This window comes from Pantherophis guttatus, chromosome 14, assembly GCF_059756535.1.
Source record: "Pantherophis guttatus breed Tessera chromosome 14, ASM5975653v1, whole genome shotgun sequence".
In the NCBI taxonomy this organism is placed as follows: Eukaryota; Metazoa; Chordata; class Lepidosauria; order Squamata; family Colubridae; genus Pantherophis; species Pantherophis guttatus.
The window spans coordinates 22,497,981-22,519,549 of NC_142076.1; the positions used below are offsets into that span (position 1 = coordinate 22,497,981).

General features: G+C 48.7%; 3 protein-coding genes across 4 annotated transcripts; 1 reads left to right on the plus strand and 2 right to left on the minus strand.

Annotated features, from left to right (window-relative positions):
* Positions 1 to 52: 52 nt before the first annotated feature.
* On the minus strand, positions 53 to 10,235 carry TEKT5 (tektin 5). The gene is made up of 7 exons (XM_034441473.2): positions 9,146 to 10,235; positions 7,428 to 7,511; positions 6,180 to 6,250; positions 5,438 to 5,581; positions 4,682 to 4,904; positions 1,079 to 1,233; positions 53 to 428 (listed from the first exon to the last, which is right to left on the minus strand). The coding sequence occupies exons 1-7, from the start codon at positions 9,710 to 9,712 to the stop codon at positions 212 to 214; spliced, it is 1,461 nt and encodes a 486-aa protein (XP_034297364.1). The 5' UTR covers positions 9,713 to 10,235; the 3' UTR covers positions 53 to 211.
* On the plus strand, positions 9,909 to 14,974 carry NUBP1 (NUBP iron-sulfur cluster assembly factor 1, cytosolic). The gene is made up of 11 exons (XM_034441476.3): positions 9,909 to 10,363; positions 11,105 to 11,209; positions 11,641 to 11,774; positions 11,959 to 12,027; positions 12,484 to 12,516; positions 12,866 to 12,956; positions 13,243 to 13,397; positions 13,868 to 13,978; positions 14,297 to 14,399; positions 14,534 to 14,617; positions 14,840 to 14,974. Exons 1-11 carry the CDS (start codon positions 10,321 to 10,323, stop codon positions 14,890 to 14,892), a joined length of 981 nt encoding a protein of 326 aa, XP_034297367.1. The 5' UTR covers positions 9,909 to 10,320; the 3' UTR covers positions 14,893 to 14,974.
* Positions 14,975 to 15,126: 152 nt separating this feature from the next.
* On the minus strand, positions 15,127 to 21,094 carry TVP23A (trans-golgi network vesicle protein 23 homolog A). 2 transcript variants are annotated; one of them, XM_034441478.3, is made up of 7 exons: positions 20,077 to 21,094; positions 19,369 to 19,448; positions 18,416 to 18,560; positions 17,681 to 17,770; positions 17,078 to 17,206; positions 16,329 to 16,460; positions 15,127 to 16,074 (listed from the first exon to the last, which is right to left on the minus strand). In XM_034441478.3, the coding sequence occupies exons 1-7, from the start codon at positions 20,083 to 20,085 to the stop codon at positions 16,015 to 16,017; spliced, it is 645 nt and encodes a 214-aa protein (XP_034297369.2). In that variant the 5' UTR covers positions 20,086 to 21,094; the 3' UTR covers positions 15,127 to 16,014. The 2 variants fall into 2 exon arrangements, with proteins under 2 accessions (XP_034297369.2, XP_087734848.1); XM_087878722.1 differs by lacking the exon at positions 20,077 to 21,094 and adding an exon at positions 19,710 to 20,041 and having other exon boundaries at positions 18,416 to 18,751.
* Between the last annotated feature and the right edge of the window lie 475 nt (positions 21,095 to 21,569).

Consider the following 21,569-nt stretch of genomic DNA (forward strand, 5'->3'; position numbering starts at 1 on the left):
TCCTTCCGTCTCACACTTTCTGCAAGCAAGAAAAGCGGTGACCTTGCTCCGGTTTTGTTTTCGTTATGTTACGTTTATTTTCACGGGATTCTTTATTTTTCTTTCTCCTTCTTCCATTTGCTACAAAAAAATAAACGAGCAGAAATGTCTCCCATGATTTTCAACCTTTTATGTCAGATTGACAGGAGCGTGGAAGGCGGCCATTGCAACCTCAGGTGTAGCCGACCAGGCGAGGCGTGCTGGGGAAGGTCTTCCGCATCCCCATGCACTTCTCCTTGTCGATGAAGAGGCTGTTGGCCTTCACCATCAGGTCGTGCTCCAGTTTCGACTTGTTGAGGATCAGCAGCTGCAGAGTATCCTGGGCTTCTCGCAAGCGCAACTTCAGGGTCTGGAGGGTGTCGTCAATTGTGAACACTTCGTTCACCAGCCTGGAAGGGAAGGAAAAGGAAGGGGTCACCGGCTGCCGGGCCTTCGTGGGAAGCTGCTGAGACCAGGCAGGGCAGCCTGGAAAAACCCAGGCTCTGAGGCACACGCAGAGACCTGCTTGCGTTTCGCTTCTTTCTTAATGGGATCAGTTCTAGGTGCTTAAAAAGATGTTAACAAATTAGCCAAGACTAACAGCGATAAGGAGAAGCCTTGAAGCAGAGCTGACTTGCAAGGCGGGCGGGTTCCCTCCTCCTTCTGCTCTCTTACGAGCGCTGGAGCTGTCTATCGGCTGCCTCTGCCTAAATCCGGCATTTAATTCCCCCGCTTATAGTGAAGCCTGGCTTACGTTCAGCATAGGACACCCTGAACCAAAACACAGAGGCAGCAGGAGGCCAGAAGCAGCAGCCGGCAGGGCCCAATGCCGACTTCAGAAGATGTGAAAACCGCCTGAGCCGGATAGGCGACTCAGGGCTCAGGAAGGGCCAGGCGAGGGAACCACCCAGCGGGCTCTGCAGGGACTCAGCCTGGATTCCCAAAATTGTGCTCCGCTGCACAAACCGAACCCCCGCTGGCTTCCTTTAAAGCAGCAGCGTCTCTCAGGGCTGATGCGGCCACCGCCAAAGGGCGCCGTGGAAAGCGTGACGGCACTCACTTGAACTGGGGGACGTCCCGGCACAGCTCCATGTTTGGCCGCCGGGTCCTCGCTTCCAGACGGGTCTGGGCCACCTTCAGTGGACACTCTTTGGCCATGATCGCTCTTTCCAGTAACATGATGGTGTTTTCTGTCTGGAAGATTTCTTGAAGAGTCTGAAAGGGGAAGTAAAGATCCGTGACAGTTTTGGAAAGAAAAATGCCTGCCAGCTTCCACTGGGATATTATCATCTGCAAATCGGAATTATCCAAAATCACAGAATTTCCCCTATTCTATTCTTCCTTAAGAGGTGGTGCTGGAAACAGAACTCGGTCGTCTGAGTGAGCTCTGACCAATGCAAAATAGGGCTAAACTGTGAGAGCAACTTAAGATCTTTGACTTTATTGAATAGCTACTGACTTATTTTCAGCTTGTGATCCATTACAAAATTATCTTTCCTACATGTAACTTTGATCCCAATGGTATTCTGCACCCTGTACCAATGCATCTGTTTTCTTTTTCATCAGTAATGAACTCTGAATGGTTTCTGTATTGGCTGAGGAATTCTGGGAGTTGAAGTCCATGCATCTTAAAGTAGCTGAGGTTGACAAAGGCTGCTCTAAGCAATCACATTTTTTAGAGTATTAGCCATTCTGTCCAGTTTTGTATTATTTGCTCAACTCTTCCTGTAGTCCATCACACAAGACACCATTGAAGAATCCTGGGCCCAGATCTGGCCCATTCTCATGAAGACGACTGTGTCTTTCAAGCCAGCTGTGGATCCAGCAAAACCTTTTGCACTTCCACATTGTTCCCACAAAAGCTACCTGGAAACTACATACCCAAAACACCCACCCACCCGTGGAGTGGCTAGGATCAATCTTCACTGGAAGGCAACTTTTCCTCTTTTTAAAAGTTTCATTGGGAAGAGAATCCTTGGAGACCCTGAACGGGTGATACTGAATTGCAATTTTTAACTTGCCATAAGGAGAAAATAATTAAACGCACATGGAATATTCATTGTAATTAATTGATCAACCCTGATTTTAATTAAAACCCATTTCGTTTTTGTTCAGGGCCCTTTTTCATTTTTGTTCTACGGCCCCAGGCACGTTAGTCCAACCTCCCAGTATAGCAAGCAGGCCAAAAACATTGTGCTAATTGGTTTGGAAAATTTAGCACTCCACTTGGTCTGGCGGAGCTGGGCTGAGAATAAATCTGGATGAGGACATTTTGATCTCTCTGTTAAAGTGAGTAACGCATCCGAAATATCTGTGCATACATCAAGCAAAATAAACTTAGTACGTAAACAACTTTGTGGCCGAGATTCAAGATTCTTTCATGGATTCGTAGCAGCTGCAACACAGGAAGTGCCCCTATAAGTTGGTCAAGGTCCTCCATGTTTCTATGCTCTGCTCGACGCCCAGCCTGCTTGGAGACCGAGGGCCTTCTCTGCCACAATCTTAACTTTCTGTCAAGTATAATAAGATGTGCCGGCTCTCTATGAATTAATACCAAATTGGCACAAAAGAACCTGGTTGTTGTGCAGAAGGCATCAAAGGTTGTCCCTTAAGCAGTCCTGCACCCAAGAGCTCTTCCAACACAGGACCTCCCTGGGGAGGGCACGAACCAAGTGGTGACATGAATATCTGGTTCTCTTCTTTTCAGTGCTTCGTGAGTCATTAAAAAGGATGAGCTTCTAACTTTCCCACAGTCAGATCTCAAAACAATAAGCACACTCAACAAGGGTGGGCCAAGAGTCCCAACACTTCCTCCTAAGGGATACTTAAAGAAAGCTGAACCCGTCTGAAGGAGAAATCCAATCTCCTCTAGCTGAGAGGCAAAGAGGGCGGTGGGGGGGGAGCGGTGGGGGGGGCTGCTCTCATACTTAATCTTCGGCCTAGGAAAAGGACCAAGTGGAAAGCCAGATCCTGCCTGGCTTGTTTATTTCTTTACTTCTTCTTGTTCTGCTTTGTTTTTTCTCTTCTGGGGGAAAACCTTCCCACTGAATTTCATGCTAAGAAACAGAATAACTGACAAGCAGTTGACAATTCTTTCCCTGTCAGCATCTGAAACGTGAATTCTGAATTCAGACCAAACATTCAACCACTTTTAAACCTCAGCAGAAAGTGTTGTGAAAGATGTGATTTGAAGTCATAATTCTGTTGCTTTCTATTTTAAAAAGTAGAATTAAGGAAAAGCAGGAAGGGAGTGGATGCGTATTTGCAACCCCCTCAGCCTTCCTGCCTACCAGCAACATGATCTTAACTATACCTAATGACTACATATAAAATTCGCAATGCAAAATAATTCACATCATTTCAAAGGGTGTGATCTTACTAGCAGGTGATGTCAACAATCCTGCATCTCTGAAGAGCTGTATTTGAAGGATCAGAAATCAGTGCAAAAGAGAGAAAAAAGAGGAACACAAAGAAGTTCAGAAGTGGCTGTAGATTAATTTCTATAGCTCTTCAAAAGACGCCCTCCTGTTCCAGAACATAAACACCAATTAGCTCACTGGCATTCTTAGCTATTCAGTTCAGTTCCCTTCTGGCTCCACCGGGAGCAAAGGAAGAGAGCCACACGGTCCTTTTTTATAGGGCTACGGGTCGCTTTCAATTCCCCTGCTTCTATGAAATGCTACCATCTGTTGTCCAATGGACACACAAAACACCAGGGACTCAACCTATGGAAGACACCACTTAGCCTCTCTTTAATGTGACACAGAGTGAAAGAAGCTAGGTGGAAAACGGATGTTCCTGCTCTGTCTAACTATACTGGTTTAATCTGAATTCAAACAGCTCCAGATTTATTATAGAAGTTATGGGGAGGGGGGGACTGACAAAGGTTTCACTGAAAGCCATAATTCATCCGTGCTTGTGACTGTTCTCCTGCCGGACAAGAGGTTGGAACAAGAAACTTATTCATGCCAAGCCTGCCTGCCCACGTTGTCCAACGCTTTCGGGAGGTTCACCATTTGTTTCCCCAAAACCTTCCTCTCTTGCATGCTGCTGGATTGTCTCCACTTCGGTGACATCACAGTGCAGTGTGGGCAGAGCAGACTGGCAGCTCTCCGACATCTTCTTGAGCGAAAAAGCACAGAAGGTCAGCACCCTGGACCAAACAGGGAGTTCCCGACTTGCCAACTCGGACAGCCTCCACCTTTGTACATCAGCAACCATTCTGTACAGCGTCCCAAACCCTGGAGTGGAGGCCCTGAACTGCTTAGCAACCAAGATTCCGGGCCTGATTGTGGTCGTTAAGATGAGGACCACCTGTGCTAAGGGACATGCGGTTTCAGCTTGCGACTTCCAGCAACAAAACGTTGAGCGACAGGTCTTGCTATAGGGTCTATTTGAGCAGGGGGTTGGACTAGATGGCCTCCAAGGTCCCTTCCCACTCTGTTATTTTGTCATTATCTCGAGCAAGGTTGCCAACCTTGGCAACTTTACCACTTGTGGACTTCAACTCCCAGAATTCCTCAGCCACCAACCCACAATCCACAAGTGGTAAATTTGCTGAGGCTGGAGAAATTTGCTCTAGAGACTCCAATAGTTTTTCTGAACATAAATATACGAATGAGAGAGATTCCGCCAGCCCAGAGCAAATCGGATGCTGTCCTACCTTCGCCAGCTGTGCTTGCAGCTGGTTCTTGGCATCTGCAATTTCTGATATGCGAGAGGTAAAGGACAAGTTGCTGTCAGTCCACTGTTTCCACATATCATCAGAGGTGATTTCCAGCGTGTGGTTTGCTTCCTCGCAGAGGATGGCCGTGTTGGCTCGGGCGTTCTGGGAATACCGGATGTTGTCATCACTAAACTTCGCCCAAGTTTCAGGGACGGAGACTCTGCAAGGCAAGAACCAGAGTGGCTTTGGAAAATGAAAGGAAACTATTATTTCAAGTGACAGGGAACTGGGTCAAAATTATAGCCCGGTGCTAATAACAGGGAAAAAGACGGTGGGATATAAAGCATTCCATTAAGTGCAGAGTGGTCATTTCTCTTCTTGCTGACTATGGGATGGTGAAAAATGCCTCAGAGATTTAAACAAAGACAACTAGTAGATATGTGCAGCTCCGTGCACACAATGGAGAAGAGGATCTCTTTAATGTGGAATGTAAGAAGCAGTTAACATTGCTGAGGAGCCATCTAAGGTTGGTATGGAATACTTTTAACATGCATTTCAGGCTAGGAAAAATGTCTTACGGGTTTTTTCCCCTTAACTTTTTTCTGTAAGGCAAAGCGCTCACTGACGTCCCTTATCCAGTGTCCAATCATCAATGAACCAGCTCTGACAAACTTCATGAGATCGGCTCTTTCTTATCCCCGCATTCATTTAGCCGCTACTTAAATGACTATGAGGGGATAATCCGGTACTTACGTTCCATCAATTTTCTCAATTCCATGGTAATAGTTGATGCTGTCCGAAGTATTCCTCAAATTATAGCATTTTTCGTCAATAAAATGAGCTGAACTTTTATCACCGAGATCCCGCTCAAGTGCATGTTGAGCATCTCTGTTAAGGCTGGAACAAAGTTTTATGTGGTTATCTTCTTTTCTCTCCCAATATTATTATTTAAAGGAGTCAAGGAAAAGGCACAGGAAGTTTCTCTACATTCCCAGATTGCAAGGGGGTGGGGAGAGCCATGAATTTTAAGCCTACACTTTTGTCCCTTTGACAAGAAGACTGCAATTGATGTTTGCTGAGTTCCTGATTATCACACTTTCCTTTCAGTAAGACAAAAGAGTGAAGAGAAAGGAGTCCTGCTACCACTACCTGTTGAATTTCTGCCGACTAAGTAGAATATGCGGGTGGGGGATGGTGGTCCAGGAGTCCCAACAATCATGCTAGTTTAGCCATTTCTTTTTTTCTCACCCCCCTGCCTTTGAAGGCTGCTTCCGGTTGGCCCTCTGGATGCTCCCCAGTTGGACACTTCTTGCTACTGAGAACCGCCGAATGAACTGACTGCTCCTTGCTGAAGGCCCCACCCATCCTAAATAAGATTCCCCAAACCATAATGTTGATCTTGAACTGCTGCAGGTGTTGCATCATCCCCAGCATAGATCAACCAGACCAGCTTGTGTCCCGCTTCAAATAGCAGCCGACTTGTTTCAGAGCTTACTTCATCTGCTGGTCGATTCTTTCTGCAAGCTTTCTCATTTTCTCTTGGCAAGCCCTGATCAAATCAACCTCCTGGAAGAGAAAAGACAGAGATTCTACAGAAGTTGGGGGAAAGACGGTTTGTGGAGCCCTCCATCCGTGCAAAAGCCCAGGAAAGGAAATGATCACAGAGAATTAAAGGCCTTTTGGTGACATTTTGATGCCTGGTGACAAAACCGAGACATCCGTGTAAATTTAGCAGCAGCTCTGGAGAGGCTTGTCCCAGCCTTCCTCCAGGACATCCGCAGACATCTTGTTTATTTAAAACGCAAAAAGATCCTTGTGTTACGTTTATATGCAATTGCATGCTGGGAATTGTGATTTTCATTCTTTTTTATCAGCAGGAATGTTAAATGAACGGGGAGCTGACAATTCAAAGGAGACTCCAGATTGAGATATCTGCATCACAACACACTGTGAGTCTCAAGAGGTATTTGTTTAAACCTGAACTGAGACAAAGGTTTCATGATGCATTACAGGTATTAATAAACATAGCAGAGGCATAGCTCAATGGAAGCATACACAGAATTGTTGTGAGCTATTATCTTTCAGTAAGTCTCAGTGGCTGGGAATTATGGGAGCTGAAGTTCAACACAGCCTAAATGTGGGAAACCAGCTGCAGACTAATCCTCGCCCTCTTGAAATTGGTGAATTTTAAACAAGTCATCTCCTTACCAGACAGACCAGAAAAGAAAACACAACCAACTAAGCTCATTCTACTTTATTTGTAAAGCTACACTAACAGAATTTTGCAAGCCTGAAAGTGCTGTTCTCCCACCGTCTCCTTTGCAGCCTGGGAAACTAGGCAGGGTCCCTCCTGAGCCTCTCACCCTGCCCGCTTTCCAGCTGTGACCTCTGCTGCCTCTTCTCAGACCATTCCCTGGGCAGCACCTCTTCACCCCAGTTTCCCAAGGTTTCTCCCAAAGTTGTCCCACTGGACTAACCTTACATTACTGCAACTTGCTTTATACAAAAAATTCCTGCACACAGAAAATGAAGAGGGAAAAGAAAAAAGGAAAACTCTCTTCCTGGTATGTAACCAGGTATCTCCAAACAAGCTGATAGCATATTCGCTCTTGCTCTGAACAATTTCCGGTCAGCTTATCTTTCCGTGAGCAAACCACGGAAAGAGGCAGGAAGAGCAGGAAAACAAAAACCTACCATTTAAATGCTACTTTTTGGCGATTGCTGATACACTCTTTTACAATACCTGTATAAGATTCCTTTCCACGTGATCGTGGACCAAGTCAATTCCCATCCGTTTCTCCCGATTGTATAAGCATTCCAAGGCCACCTATGAGCAATCCAGACAAATCAGTGAGTAAGGCTAACGCTCCCAATTATAAGCTTTTGATGTTGGGAATTTTGCTTTTTTATTTTTCAAAATCTGCCACCCCCACAAGTAGCCCACTCTTTTTTCTAGCCTACTAGCTAGAAGCAGCTACAATAAAATTCTGCTGGATGCAAAGGGGACCAGCATGGACTGCTATACCGTAGGATCTGGACAGCAAACCACGGGGGGGGGGGGAGTAGATTTTTTTTTTAATCTCTTTGCTATTCTCCAGTGATTGTCTGGATTTTGGCAACAAAATTTATTTACTTATTTATTTATTTATCAAGAACATATTAGGTAATATATGTAACTATAAGCATGAATTGAATACATAAAATAGATACAAATAGAGGAAACATTAGGACAGGGATGGTAGGCCCGCTGGTGCTCTTATGCACCCCCCCTTAATCTGGTAGCTCTAGCATCAACTCCCCCCCCACCCCCATTCCAAGGGATGAGCAAAGACAACCAAGGGGTGGAGGGAGGAGAGGATGAAAAGCTCCTGTTCTGCCTCAAGCCAACTTTGGCTACGGCTGCTTTGGGACCAACAATATGTCCTGAACAGATTTGAAGAGAAAAGCTAATATGCCACCTAATGGCCAGTTTCAATCTCACAGCAAAGTTGACTCACTTAAGGTTTCTAGTGGGTGCATAACACTTTTTAAAAACCCTGCTTTTCTACACTCAAGAAAGTGGAATTCTCACCCTTTTCTTCTACCAGTGGTATTTTGTGAGAAGGCACCAACAATACCGTTAACATTACAGAATAATTCTTGGGCACACAGACAAAGCTTCCAAGAGGCTCCGTAGGTGCACTTCTACCTGCTTGCAGTTCAGAAATACAAACTGATACGAAATTATACAGCCTGAATTCTGACTAGATAAATAGGCAGGTAGAATTCTTTATTGGCAAAGTGTGTTCGGACACACAAGGAATTTGTCTCCAGTGCAGAGGTCTGATAGCAAAGCCAGAGGTTCTTCCAAGTCAAGCTGACTCCCGGTGACTTGTTTTTCAACCGGGCACAACCTTGCTTAGCTTTCAAGTCAAGATTGAGCCAATGCTGCCACCAGCAGAGAAGTTAAGACTTTACTGCTTCCAAACCTTTGGCACAGATTCCTCCTGATTTCTGAGCTCAGAAGAAATTGCCGTTCTGGCCTTCAACACAAAAAGTAGAATTGCCATTTCTGAAGCAATCTGCCTAAACATTTTTAATCTCTTCTGATGCCAAGGACTCTTTTCTATGGCGGAATCTATAATTTGGAAGAGTGTTTCTCTGCATCACCACTGCAAACTGTCTTTGGCAGAAAACATTTTATCATTTTATCCTGCCTGTCATTTTGTGAGGCTGTTGATGGCCTAGTTTAGGGATAGGTTAATAATAAAAAGTATGTTGCTATCCTTCCAAGGGCTTGCCTACCATTCGATGCATGCTGCAGTGCTACAGTGAAGGAGAATGTTGTAGAACTAACTTAAGTCCCACCAGGGAAACAGCTGGCAAGGCATCACCCCGCAGCGGCCGCAAGAGAGGCCAGTGCCTTTTCTCCAGCACCCCACATTAATAGCAGCCTGATAGCACTGGGGGTGCCACACTTGCCTGGAGAGGCCCCTGGGCTTCATCAGCCGCACACTCCAGGCGCCGCTTGGCAGTGTCCAGCGCACGGGTATCATTCAGCAGCCGCTCAAGCTCATAGGTCAGCTCGGACCGCCAGAAATCGATGTCGGCCAGCCTCTGCCCCAGGTTTTTCCCAGAATCCTCCTGCTGCTGCCGGGTCAGCTGGTCCTTGTCTTGCATGAGCCGCGCACTGTCCGCATTCAGCCGCCCAGCCCAGTGCCGGTATGCCTCCGACCCTTTGATCTGCACGGCATTGGCTTTGTACCAGTCATGAGGACTGTAGCGGGCGTAGAGGGATGACCTCACTGAGGGCAGGATGGTTGGGGGCCTCAAGGGGGCACTGAGGCGCCCGGCCCCCTCATCACCAGGTCGGAAAGCAGAGACCTTGTAGAAGAGGCTCGGCCTCCATGAGTTCAGGTAGCGATAGCCTGGCAGGTAGTAAGCCTGGTAGCTGTCATGGCTGAGGCTGGTGGGGGCCACCTCCGGCAGCAGGCAGCTCTTCTTTGGTCCGCAGTAGCTGGCCGTCTGGGTGGTGCCCAGGAATTCCATCAAACTCCGCAAGTCGTCACCAACCTCCCTGGCAGCCCAAGGCCCAAAAGCAATTCAGCTGCCCTGGGGGGGAGGGGGGTCTCTGCCCCTGCAGCCCAGCCTGGCACTGTGACTTGGCGCTGGTGTCACAAAAGGGCCCTGGAGGGCCCCCCTCCCCCACTGCCTGCTTAAAATGCCTCCCTGCTTGCCCAGAGCCAGGCTTTCTCAACCTGGGCAACCTGAGGATGGGTGGACTTCAACCCCCAGAATTCCCCAGGTGGCATGCCGGCTGGGGAATTCTGGGAGACGGTCCACTCTTCTGGGGGTGAGGGGGGGTCAGGCCTCAGCCGCCAAGTTCCCAGCCCCCCGAATAACCCCAAGCCAAAGAGCTGGGGGCGCTGAGGGGGCGCACTGCCCCAAGTTGTGGGGCCGGACCAAGGCCGGAAAAGAGGGGCCTGCCTTCCCTTCCCTCGCTCGGCCCCGCCAGCCTCCCTCCGCGCTCCAAACGGAACCGCATCGCCCGTTCCCTTTTTCCGGGGGGGGGATTTCTTTCGGGTGCACCGCGGGGAGCCGTTTTGGAGTCTCTCCTCCGGCCGGAAGTGCGCTCTTCTTCCGGCAGTGGCGCCGCTATGGCCGAGGGGAGCGGGCCTTCCCTCGACGGCCGGCCTCACGGTGAGCAGGGTGGGCGCCGGGCGGACGGGGGGCGCGGCTCCCTGCCGAATGGCCGCCCTCGGAGCCCCTGGAAAGGCCTGGGAGCGAGGCCGCAGAGGGAGGGCGAGTTATTCGTTTTATATCTCGTAAGCCGCCCGGAGTCTCCCTGTAGGGAAGATAAACATTTAATAAATAATAAATATCTAAACAACCAGAGAGCCGTTTTTGCAGCCTTCAGTTGTGTGTGTGTGTCTGTGAACAAAAGGTGGGACAAAAATCTAATCGATTAAATTCCTACTCCTCCTGACTGCCAGCCACTCTGGGCGGTTTACAAACGGCTGGAAGCGTTTAAAAGCCCAGGTGGCCCAAGTGAGAAAAGCAGGTGGGGACACAGGAGAGAAGGAGCCTTCAGTCACCCTCGCCAGAGGCCCCGCCAAGAGCCGCGTTTTCGGGTCCCTTTGAAATATTAGCATGGGGGGGGGGCATTTGAACCTTAGGGGGAGGGGGGAAGATGAGGGGGCTGGGAAGATGGTTGTGGAGGGGATTGATAGGAGAGCAACTTCAAGCCTGGCAGCAAAGGTCCTCTGTCCTTCCAGAGGGAAGGAAGGGGGACCCCCTTCTGTGGATTTCAAACCAGGCTGGACTTTCTCCCTGACCTACTAAAAAGATGCTAACTTTTCGGCCATAATCCGTTGCCATCATTTCTGGGGCTCCTCGTCTTCCTTCATTGCAAATATCCTCCTTTTTTCATATCCCCACCAGACTGTCCAGGCACTGGCAGCAATGAAGCAGGCAAGGCTGACGCTTGCCAAGGATGTCCCAACCAGGGCTTGTGTTCCTTGGGACAACTTGCTGGCCCCGACCCAGGTACGTTATGTGTGCGTTATGCAACTGAGCTTGGAGAAATGAGCTTGGGAGGGAGCCTCTGATGGCAGCTTGCAGGGCTCTTAATGCTTTTTTTCATTTGCCTTTGAGCTGTGGGTGAGGGGTTCGATCCTCACTGGCTCAAGGTTGACGCAGCCTTCCATCCTTCCGAGGTCAGTAAAATGAGGACCCAGATTGTTGGAGACGATACGCTGACTCTGTAAACCGTTTAGGGCTGTAAAGCTCTGTGAAGCGGTATATAAGTCTTAAGTGCTATTGCTATAAGAGATGGGGGAGGGGATTAATGGCAGGCTGGGGACTAAGCCACTCAGTCATGAGAGGAAGACCATGTTCCGTACGATATCCGACTCCCTCCATCCTCAAATGCAAAATGTTTTATTAAAGCTTTTTCTGTTGTTTTCCCCTCCGTGAAGCTATTGAGGAAATCAAGGAAAAAATGAAAGCTGTCAAGCACAAACTGCTGGTGCTGTCTGGGAAAGGAGGTGTGGGTAAGAGCACATTCACTGCTCTCTTGGCCCACGGATTAGCAGAGGACGAAACTACGCAGGTGAGGGTCTTCTGTGTCACAGAGGTTGTTGTAACAGTGGCCTGACAATGGAGACAAGGAGAAACAAGCAATTTCTCATGATGGCTTCGTGAGGAAGGCCACACATAAACAATGTTACTTGATAGCAAGTAGTGATTATGTCCTTTTGCAAATTGCAATTCCAGACTGTCTCTTCCCACTCCAGGTTGCCATCCTGGACATTGACATTTGTGGACCATCCATCCCGAAAATCATGGGCCTTGAGGGAGAACAGGTGTGGCTTTGTATGTCAGAAATGGTTTTTTGTGTTGCTCTCTGACTCGGGATGTCAGTGATTGTACCCTGCAGCCCTTTTTAAAATGCAGCTTTCTAGATAAAAATAAAGTAACCTGGACACTCTTTATTTTTGGTTTAATAGTTCTGCAAAGTGGGAACTGGCCTTTTGGAAACTAATAATAAGATGTACTTAAAGGATCAATCCCAGAACAGAAAATTCTGTTGTAGAAAACTTGCATGTTTCTAAAAGAGGGTGCCTGGCTCCTCTCCCTGATTTGGGGGGATGCTTGTGGATTGTCACTCTCTTAACCAATATCTAGTCTTTATGTATTGGTTTTTTTCTAACTACATGAATATCATCACCTGTCACTATGAACTACAAATATAGAGCAATAGCAAATTGTTGTGATGCCAAGTGCCATGTTCATATTAACATTTCGAAACCTCCTTTCAGGTTCATCAAAGTGGATCCGGCTGGTCTCCAGTGGTGAGTTGCTGTGGCTGTTTCTTAATAAACTGTGTGAGAACTCTGGTCTTTTCTGCTGTTTGCCACTTCCCGGTCAAAAATTAGAAAGTAATATGTTTTAGTCAAGAAAAAGCAAACATTAGATGGCCTCTCCCGTATTCCCCTATTTTGGTGCTGAAGTCCCTTATATTATTTTATTGACTGAGGACAGATTTATTTACTTTCTGAAAAGGTTTGGCCTAGACACAGAGATACTTGATCTCTGTGTGAACTCTAGGAGTGATAAGGTTGCAGCTGCTTCATACACAGAAATAATAAGGCATCTGTGTTTTTTTGTTTGATCAGTTGTGTATGTGCTTCCGTCTTCTAGTACGTTGAAGAAAACCTGGGTGTGATGTCAGTGGGGTTTCTGCTGAGCAGCCCTGATGATGCTGTTATTTGGAGAGGACCGAAAAAAAACGGTTTGTGTCTCTCAGCCCCTGCAAAGAATACCAGCTACTTATTTGCATCTGAATGGCAATGGCTTCTCCACTTCTGGAACTTCCACAAGTTTAGTTAAAATTAAACTAGCTTTAATTCTAGAGCTTGATGACTAGTCAATAATTATTTTTGCTGGTGGCCGTGTGAAAATATATTAAGAAAAATACATTGCAGCACAGAGACACACTTCATGTGAGTGATTGGGGTAAATTTTAGCCCCCGCAAAGACCCAGTTCCTCCCTTTATTTTCACTATTATTATTTTTAGGGATGATTAAGCAGTTTCTTCGGGATGTGGACTGGGGTGAAATTGACTACCTGATTGTAGATACCCCTCCGGGAACATCTGATGAACATATATCCATAGTCCAGTTTCTCAGCAGCACCAGAGTCGATGGGGCAGTGGTCATCACCACCCCACAGGTGAGATACGGAACCTCAGTAACGGCATTTCAGTTGGGCTGTAAGCATGTAGGCGAACACTGCCAGATGCACATGGCAGGAAATAAGCCTTTTATTTTAATTGGCTCAGCCTTCTGATTAAAACTCCATAGCTGTCCCCATTTTTTCCTAACAGGTAAGTGGGAAGCACAATTGGAGCAGGAGGTAAATGAACCAGTTTTGAAGGAAAATGGGTAGATACGGCCAGAATTGCAGAAACAACACTGTGAACAGCCTTTTGGGGTTTGGGAGAGGAGGTCACCTGAGAAGGGGAAGGGCAGGAAGAGCAGAAGAGGCAGGTAGATATCAAAGTGTGAGTTCCCCCGGCAGTGCTTGCAGGACCCCTAGGCCAAACCTTAAGGGCAGTGTGGTCAGTGGGCCACTTTTTCCTTTCAAGTGCGACTCTTTAATGCGGGAGAAGTGGATTAGCGGTCAGCTTTTCTTTCACATAGGAAGTGGCGCTTCAAGATGTTCGGAAAGAGATCAGCTTCTGCCGTAAGGTGAAGCTACCTGTCATTGGAGTGGTGGAAAATATGAGCGGCTTCGTATGCCCCAAATGTAAGGTATTGTTACAGCTCTTTTAATAACTTTTAAGCAGGATAATTAATTCTTGCTGAGTCCAGTCCTTCCACGGCGAGATTCTGTTACCCCCAAGCCAGTCCTGAAGAATTTATTTCTCCAGCTACCAAAACGGCTCTCCTATGAATTCCAGAGAGCTCCTGCAACCCTGAGTAGCTGGCCAGGGAGGAGTCTTCCCTGCCCCCGAGGGGGCTGCAGGCTCAGTTTCACTGCTCTGGGCTGCAGTGGAAGAGACCTCTCTGTTCAGGCCCCTCCTTTCTGGTACATCTCGGAGCCTGTATGACAGTTTTCCCCTTTTACAGAAAGAGTCCCAAATATTTCCTCCCACCACGGGGGGTGCAGAGATGATGTGCCGCACCTTAAATGTGCCTCTCCTGGGGAAAATGCCTCTCGATCCTCAAATAGGTAAGGTAACCCATGGGCGCATTTTTGGCGCCAAACAGCAGATTGGCAGTGAGAATCTCTGCTCTTCAAAGTGGAGGAGACCTCCTGATGGTGAACTAAATTTGCACCTTCCCTTTTCCCCTTTCCTCGAGCAGGAAAAAGTTGTGACAGAGGCCACTCTTCCTTAGCTGAAGCACCACATTCTCCAGCCACCCTGTCTTGCAGGAACATTATCCAAAGTGAGTTCAGCCCTTCGGGGGCTTCATGCAAGCCTTTCAGGTCATTCTTTTTTTAAAAAAAAAATTGTTTTGGACAGCAAATCTCTATGGCCCGCAGAGTCATTTTCAGCCACAGGCCACCCAAGAGCCACCTTGTGGCCTTCGTGCCTGTGGCCGGAAGCCGGCCAGAGAGGGAAGCATCACGGAACTTGAGTGCAATTCTTGCTTTGGGTCTTTTTGCAGGAATCCAGGACTACTGTAATCAGAACTCCCCACAGGAAGAAAACATGACCTGAGTAGCAGATAAATGTGGATCCTTTGTGCATATCTATATAGGTGCATAAGCGTGTATATGCAAATAAATACCTTTGAATAATACTTGCTAATCAGAGATGTTTTTCTGAGGTAGAGCCTTTCTAAATTTTCCAGAACAGGCTGCGTTTTGTTCCTGGGAGCAGATCCACTTATCATGATTTGATAACTTCCCTTAATAATTATCTTCACTAGTGAAATCAGCCACTGGAGACAAGTTCAGAGGTTGCTTTTATTGAGAAAAACGTAAGTCTTTCTTTTTATATTTGAGGACTATTTAAAGTCAGTTCCCCAAATTTTGTTTAGTCTCATTCTTCAGGTGTTTTAAAAGGGTGATACCGACAGGGTCCTATTCACGAGAGATGCCGTGTAGTGCCATATTAGCTCTTTTAAGAATGCAAATAAAAATAACTCACTGTCTGTTTGTGTCAGTCTAGTTCTAAGCAGAGGGATCGCTGTTTCATTTCCTCATCTGCTTCTCAGATCAAATGTTCTTGCAAAAAGCAGGGAGAAGACAAAGACTGTGGGCAGAGGCCCTCCTCTCGTGCCCCTTGCTGCTCCCCAGGGAGAGATTGGCAGGAAGGATGACTGGTTAGTGCCCCCAGCACCCTCCGCAGGTGAACGGGGGCAGAAAGAAATGTGTGACCCAGGCCCTGCTGTAGGGCCCTAGAAAGCCACCCACAAATGCTGAAATGATGCGTAACAGAATCGGAGCTGGGCTGAATTTTTATGCCAGGCTTGCTGGAGGCCTCCTGTCAAATTGCGAAGGAGCCGCTAAGGGTTCCGAGGGACCACCCCCAAAGGAGTAGGGAGAGGAAGAGGTTTCCAGGCCTGCCTCGCAAGGGGAGAAGCCAGCATTCCTCTTAGGGATGGGATCAGAGCTTGGAGCTCGGCATCAGCCTTTCACCTGCTCCAGCAGAGGGAAAGGCCAGAACAGCTTCCCAGAAAAGGGCTGCTATGCTATGCTAGAAAGCGTCACGTGGGATGTGAAGCCAAGAGGAAGCTGCTGCTGAATGTGCTGTGTTGGCCCTTCTGAAGCGAAATGCAGCCTGACTTGGTCTTTAGCGCAGAAACCGTCCCCCGGGGACTTCCCAGGCATCCTCATTTTAATGGCTTTGGGTCCCCAGATGCTTCAGGACGTTTTTTTGAAAGTCCTCTGATCGTTCCTGCAGGAGCAATAAAACAAGGCTGGTTGCCAAAGAGGTGGAAAACCCAGCAAGCCAAAGCCAGTGTGGAGGTGTGGTAGATTTCCTCCCCCCCCCACCCCCAAGTGAATTCAGGCCTGCCTCGGTTACAGCCCCTCCCCCCTCATTGCCAGGATTTATTGAGCGATTCCCTCTGTTTAAAAAGCCACCTACATTTCCAGTCTTCCCCATTGATGCTTAACCCCCAAAGTCAGGCAGGAGGCTCTTCCGCTCACCTTCTGGAAGATCTCCTGGGCCGGGAAGTGTGAGGCGACTTTGTGGATGGTTTGGGGAGCTCCCCCGAGTTTACAGTGGATGTAGCCGTAAAGGTTAGCCGTCTGGAGACAGATGCCAGTTATCACCAGTGCCTGGAACACAAAGGGTAGGGAGCAGCAGACTCGTAGACAGGTTTCTAGTGACTTAAAGGCTTCAGGGATCTGGGAAGACCCCCAAGGAGAGACCCCTGGGACCTGGGAAAGCAGCCCTCACTCAGCATAAACGGGATGGCTGATGGATGAGGATGACTTTCAGAAAGGCAGACTCTTACAGATTTTTTTTACGATTGTGCAAAGCACCTTCACATAATTACGAAGATATTCCTGAGAACCTGAGGTTCTTTTTAAATTTCTACCCTGGAAGGCTGCAAAGTTCTAGCTGAAAGCAAAGCTTCAGGAAAGTTGGCTGAGTAAGATTTGCAAGAGTCGGGTGACAGCCAGTCTGTCAAAGGCCACCCAGAAGAAGCACAGGAGAACCGAGTTCTCCCTGTCTCCTTACTCAGAAAATGCTTTAGTGCCCCACCAAGGAGGCCTCCACCGCACAGGGGCCCTGTGTGCCCCCCCCCCCGTGCAGGCTTTACTCCATCCCCACCTGCTCACAAAGAATTTAGCAATGGTTGCAAAACATCTGGGCAAAAGCCGCCGTCTGAAAAGCCCCTTGGCGTTCTCAAAGTCCCAGCGGGACTCTGCCAAGGGTGGCCCAGCCTTACCAGCCATTTCAGCTTCAGAGAGAACAAGGTGCTGAAGAAGAACAAGATCCAGATGACGGGACAGATGATCAGCCCGAGCCAGAAGATCCGGGCTTCTACCTCAGTGGGGGGAGCCACAGTAGAGAGGCCCTTGAAAGAAGAGAAAAGCAAATTATTTTAAGCTATTCAGTTGTGGATGTTGCTCTCAAGACAACAGCATTCAACAGAAATGGGAACAGATACTGTCTCATATTAAGAAAGCAGATTCACTTCTTCATGCTAGCAAGCAAACTTCCTTAAAATGTGATGTTTTGATTGGGTTTATGTGGTCCAAAAGAATAGACAAAACAATTTGTGATCCTCTTTGAAATGTAGGCGCTCCAAAATGCACAAAGCTTCCAGCCCCCCTCCCTTTTCCAGGCCAGAAATGAAAAATCCCCTCGTTTCCAACTATTGTGATGTTAGCTGGGGGTTATGCTCTCTCGCTGCCCCCAGGCTGGAAAGGAGATGCTCCGGTTCGCCTGGAGGCTTTTCTCTTGCAGTTCAAGAGCAAATGGCTCCACTTCATAAACAGACCCAAAAAGTTTAGGTGTTGGCAAGAGAAGAAACACGGCTAAGGACTACCTTCCTTGCTTCAAACACCCAGTGGCTTCTCCCATCCTCATCGATCTGATTCCACCATCGCAAACCGACCAGCAGCCTTCCGGTGACATTCTGATGGGGCAGATAAAGAAGAGGGTGCATTTAGGGAGAGATCGCGGGGAACAAAGATGAGAGTTTGGGGAGTTTCTTGGAACTACAGAAATGTAGGAGGCCCTTCATCCCAGCTAAACCAGGTTGGGTCCACCAGGACCAGCATCTCCATTTCCCTGTGCCGTAATTTGGAGACACCGGTCGTGACTCGCCCATCAGAGCCCCTCGGTCGAGGATTGCAACACTGTGACTGCCGGCTGGTTAGAAGGGAGCCGATGGCCTGGCACGCCCTGGGTTGGAAAGCTATGCAAGAAGATGTCTCCTTCCTTGCAGTTGCTGCAACTGTGGCCTTTAAATTAATTTCTCCAGTTGCTTGATCCCGGCTTAGACTATTTTATCCCTCCTCCCTTTTTATCTAGGAGAACAAAGTGCCTTTTCCATAGTTGGCACCGGTTAAATAACAAACTCCTACCCAATAAAGCAAATACAGTGTTTACTTCCTCGGTGCCACTTTTATCTGCCCGCCAACAAGAGCGCTAGTAAGTTTTATGAAGCTAAGGAAGAGAAGATGATACTGAGAAGGGACCTCGGTGGCCGCCTGCCTGCCTTGACATCATGAAGGTGGCCCAGCGGGGCCTCTTGGGCGGAGGCCAGCAGAAGGCCTACCTTCACAGACCAGAAGTCAAAGGAGAGGAGGAGGAGGATGAGGAGGAAGCAGGTGATGAAGCTTTTGCTGAACCAGTCACAGAAGAGGTAGGTCACGATGGCACTCACGCGGAAGAAAAGGTGGAAAAAGGTGGCCAGCGGGTACCTAGGAAGGAACCGTCCAGAATTCTGGAAGTTGCCAAGGTTGGACACCCCTGCTTTAAACATTCGGGTAGCGCAGGATTTCTTTGCTGCTCTGGGGCTCCCGGGCGGAGGGCAAAGGCCAGACGGGCCTGGCTGGGGGTTGGCACACTGACTTCCTGGTGGAGCTCCATCTGCTGCAAGAGCGAGCCAGCCCTGCAGGGTGTGTTTACATTAGTCAGTGAGAAAGAGAAAGGTGAACTGTTGACAGCCAGGCCGATTCCAAGGACACCTGGGACATTATGAGATGATCTAATATTTACCTGCCTGGCAACAGTAGGTGCAAGAGAACAGCAAGGGTAAATATTTTATTTGCACCTGTGAATTTCAGTAAAGAAGCCTCTTTTGGATAGTTCTGGACCCAAACAGCAAAGGTCACCATATTTAATCAAGTAATTTTAAAAGCAAATCCAAAACATTTAGGCTACACTTAAACAATTGCTGGAACAATATTAAACTTGTGTGCAGCCCAATTCTCAATGATTCTGGACAGCCAATTAATTTGGCAAGTAAGTGCCAGAAATACCAAAGGTTTCTGTCAGCTTCCATAAGAACAGCTGTGCCATGCGGTTACAAAACAAAGAATTCCAACAAGCTTTCTACCAAATAAGCCCCAAATTCAGCTGAGCAGGGAAAAAACCCTCAACCAGTGAAGCAGAAACTGAAAAAGAAGTTTGCCTGTGCATGCATCGTACATAAAAAAGAGGTCTGTTTATAAAACGGATAGAAGGCCGTTGGGAGGGGGGGCAGTTGGAAGAGGCACCCCTCCTTACCTGACTTTTGCCTTTCTTAAGGCCAGCTCCTCTTCATTCCCAAAGTCGAGGGAGACGTCTTCCGTGTCATCTGCTAAGGTCTGCAAGAGATGGACCCTGTGTGAGCAAGCTCAGAAGTGCACCACAGGGAAGGCGTGATGAAGGCCTGAAAAGCCACCCCTGGCAGAATCAGGCCTCTTTCCCTCCTCCTTTTCCAGCAGAGCTTTCCCGTCCCCACCCCCATCCCTCCTGTGACTGGCAAACCTGCTCCCCTCCTGCTCAATGTTTCCAAGCGGCTTTTCCCACCTGGTGTGGCTTCCTCTTTTCACGCCAGGCCTCGCTCTTGCCAGCTGGCTGCCTACCTGCGTGGAGGTGCCTCTTCCGGGTCTGGGGAAGCACACAAAGCCTCTGTTTTGACTGAAGGGTTGAGTCGCTCCTTGTGTCTCCTAAAGCAGAGGGACTCCCTGCCTCTCATTTTCCAGAGACACGGTGTGCACACAGGCCTCCCTCCAGAAAATGGATCCCGTTCAAAATAATTGACTCCCAGACCTGATTGTCCCCTTGCCCGTTTTGCCTTGTGGTCCTGTTTCTGCGCTCAGTGCCAAAGACTCTCCCAGACCCCCTTTGTGCAGGGAAGTCTCTCTCCCTGCTTTATTCACAGCCTCGTGCATCCTGTCCAAAGCCAGCCCTCCCCTCCCCTCCCCTCCCCTTCAGCCCCTTCTCCCCCACCTGCTTCATCTTCTTGGCTCCGTCTCCTCCTCTTCCTCCTCTGGCCTCTGCGGATGTGAGCAGGATCCACCCAACATCCTGCCTCCTCCTGGCCGTTGCTATGGCGACCAGAGCAGGGATGCTGCTGTCCAGGCGGGCGAGGGGCAGGTTGGCCCAGAGACTGCCTGGCTTTGGGCAGCTCCTGGGTGACGGGCCAAAGTCCCCGGTCTGGGTTGCTCTTTCGGGTCTCCCAATTTTGGAATACTGCCGATGCCCATCCTTGAGCTGTTTAGTGAGGTTTTTCCACTTAACATGCCTTTCTGCCTGCCAGGTATTGCAAAGCAGCCTCTGGCTTCATGGCAACCAAGGAGCTAATGCAACATCACCCAGCTGAAATCCAGGCCAAAATGCAAAACTTGGCCTGATAATCTGCAGCAGAAGACTCGGGCATAAGGGGGAAGGGGCTCGTAGACCCCCTCCCCCAAGCTTTCTAAAGGAGCCAGTATGTTTGCATCTGGCGTGCATTTGCATAGCTGAACAAGTGGAATTTCCCTGCGTTGTTAGGAGACACGCCCGCAGGTTCGCCTTTCAGGAGGCGACTTTGCTGGCCGACTGCCCGGGGCCCTTTGAGGCAGAAGCGCCCCGAGGAGACGCGGCGGCCGCCCCTGAGGAACAGTCCGTCGGTGGTGGCAGGTGAACCCAGAGGGGGAGCCGCGAGTGCGAGCGAGCGAGCGAGGCTGCCAGGCGGATAGCGGGGAGCCCGGTTTTCCCCTTCCTGCCCTGGGCGCTGTTGAGCTGCCCTTCCTGGTTTGGGTTGGGGGAACTCCTGGAAACATTGGGATGCACCCCAAGCCTGAGCAACTTCCAGACTGAGCGCCATCTGTCCCGGGCTGCCCCAACCGCCAGAAGCTTTCTCCCGGAATGCCCTCCTTGGGGTGGGAGAAGCGTCCCATCAGCCTCGCTCCGGTCCAGCCGTTTGCGCCGGTGGAAACGCCTCCGCCGCCCCCGATCTCCCTGGAGGTCTCTACCAGGCGTCCCCGCCTCGGATCCCGCTGCTGCGGTTCTGGAGTCTCTTGGGGTGGATTTAAAGGGAGGGGGCCAAACACCCACCACTCTGCGGTTGGAGGGTCCAGAAACTCTGCCAAACGTTTCTGCAAATAAACACATAAAATTAAACGTGTAGATTCACAAGCAAGGCGCTCTCGCTCTCACCACCACAAAGTCTCTATTTGACTCTAGCAACGGTTTGAGTGAATTTCCCATTCTTGGGGGATTTTTCAAAACAAACAAAAAAAAACATCCCACTTACAATGTAGAATTTTGCTATTAATTGCAAGCATCCAAGCAATACCTCCATTATTGCTAAGATCAATTTTTAGAAATGATTTTTAAAAAAATAGGGGAGATGGCATCCTTGGAAGATGCTCTCATGCGTTCTGCGAAATGAGGAAATATTAGTGATGATTCCCCAAATCAAACGCATTGTTCGTTTTCTCTTTTTCACTTCATCTTTT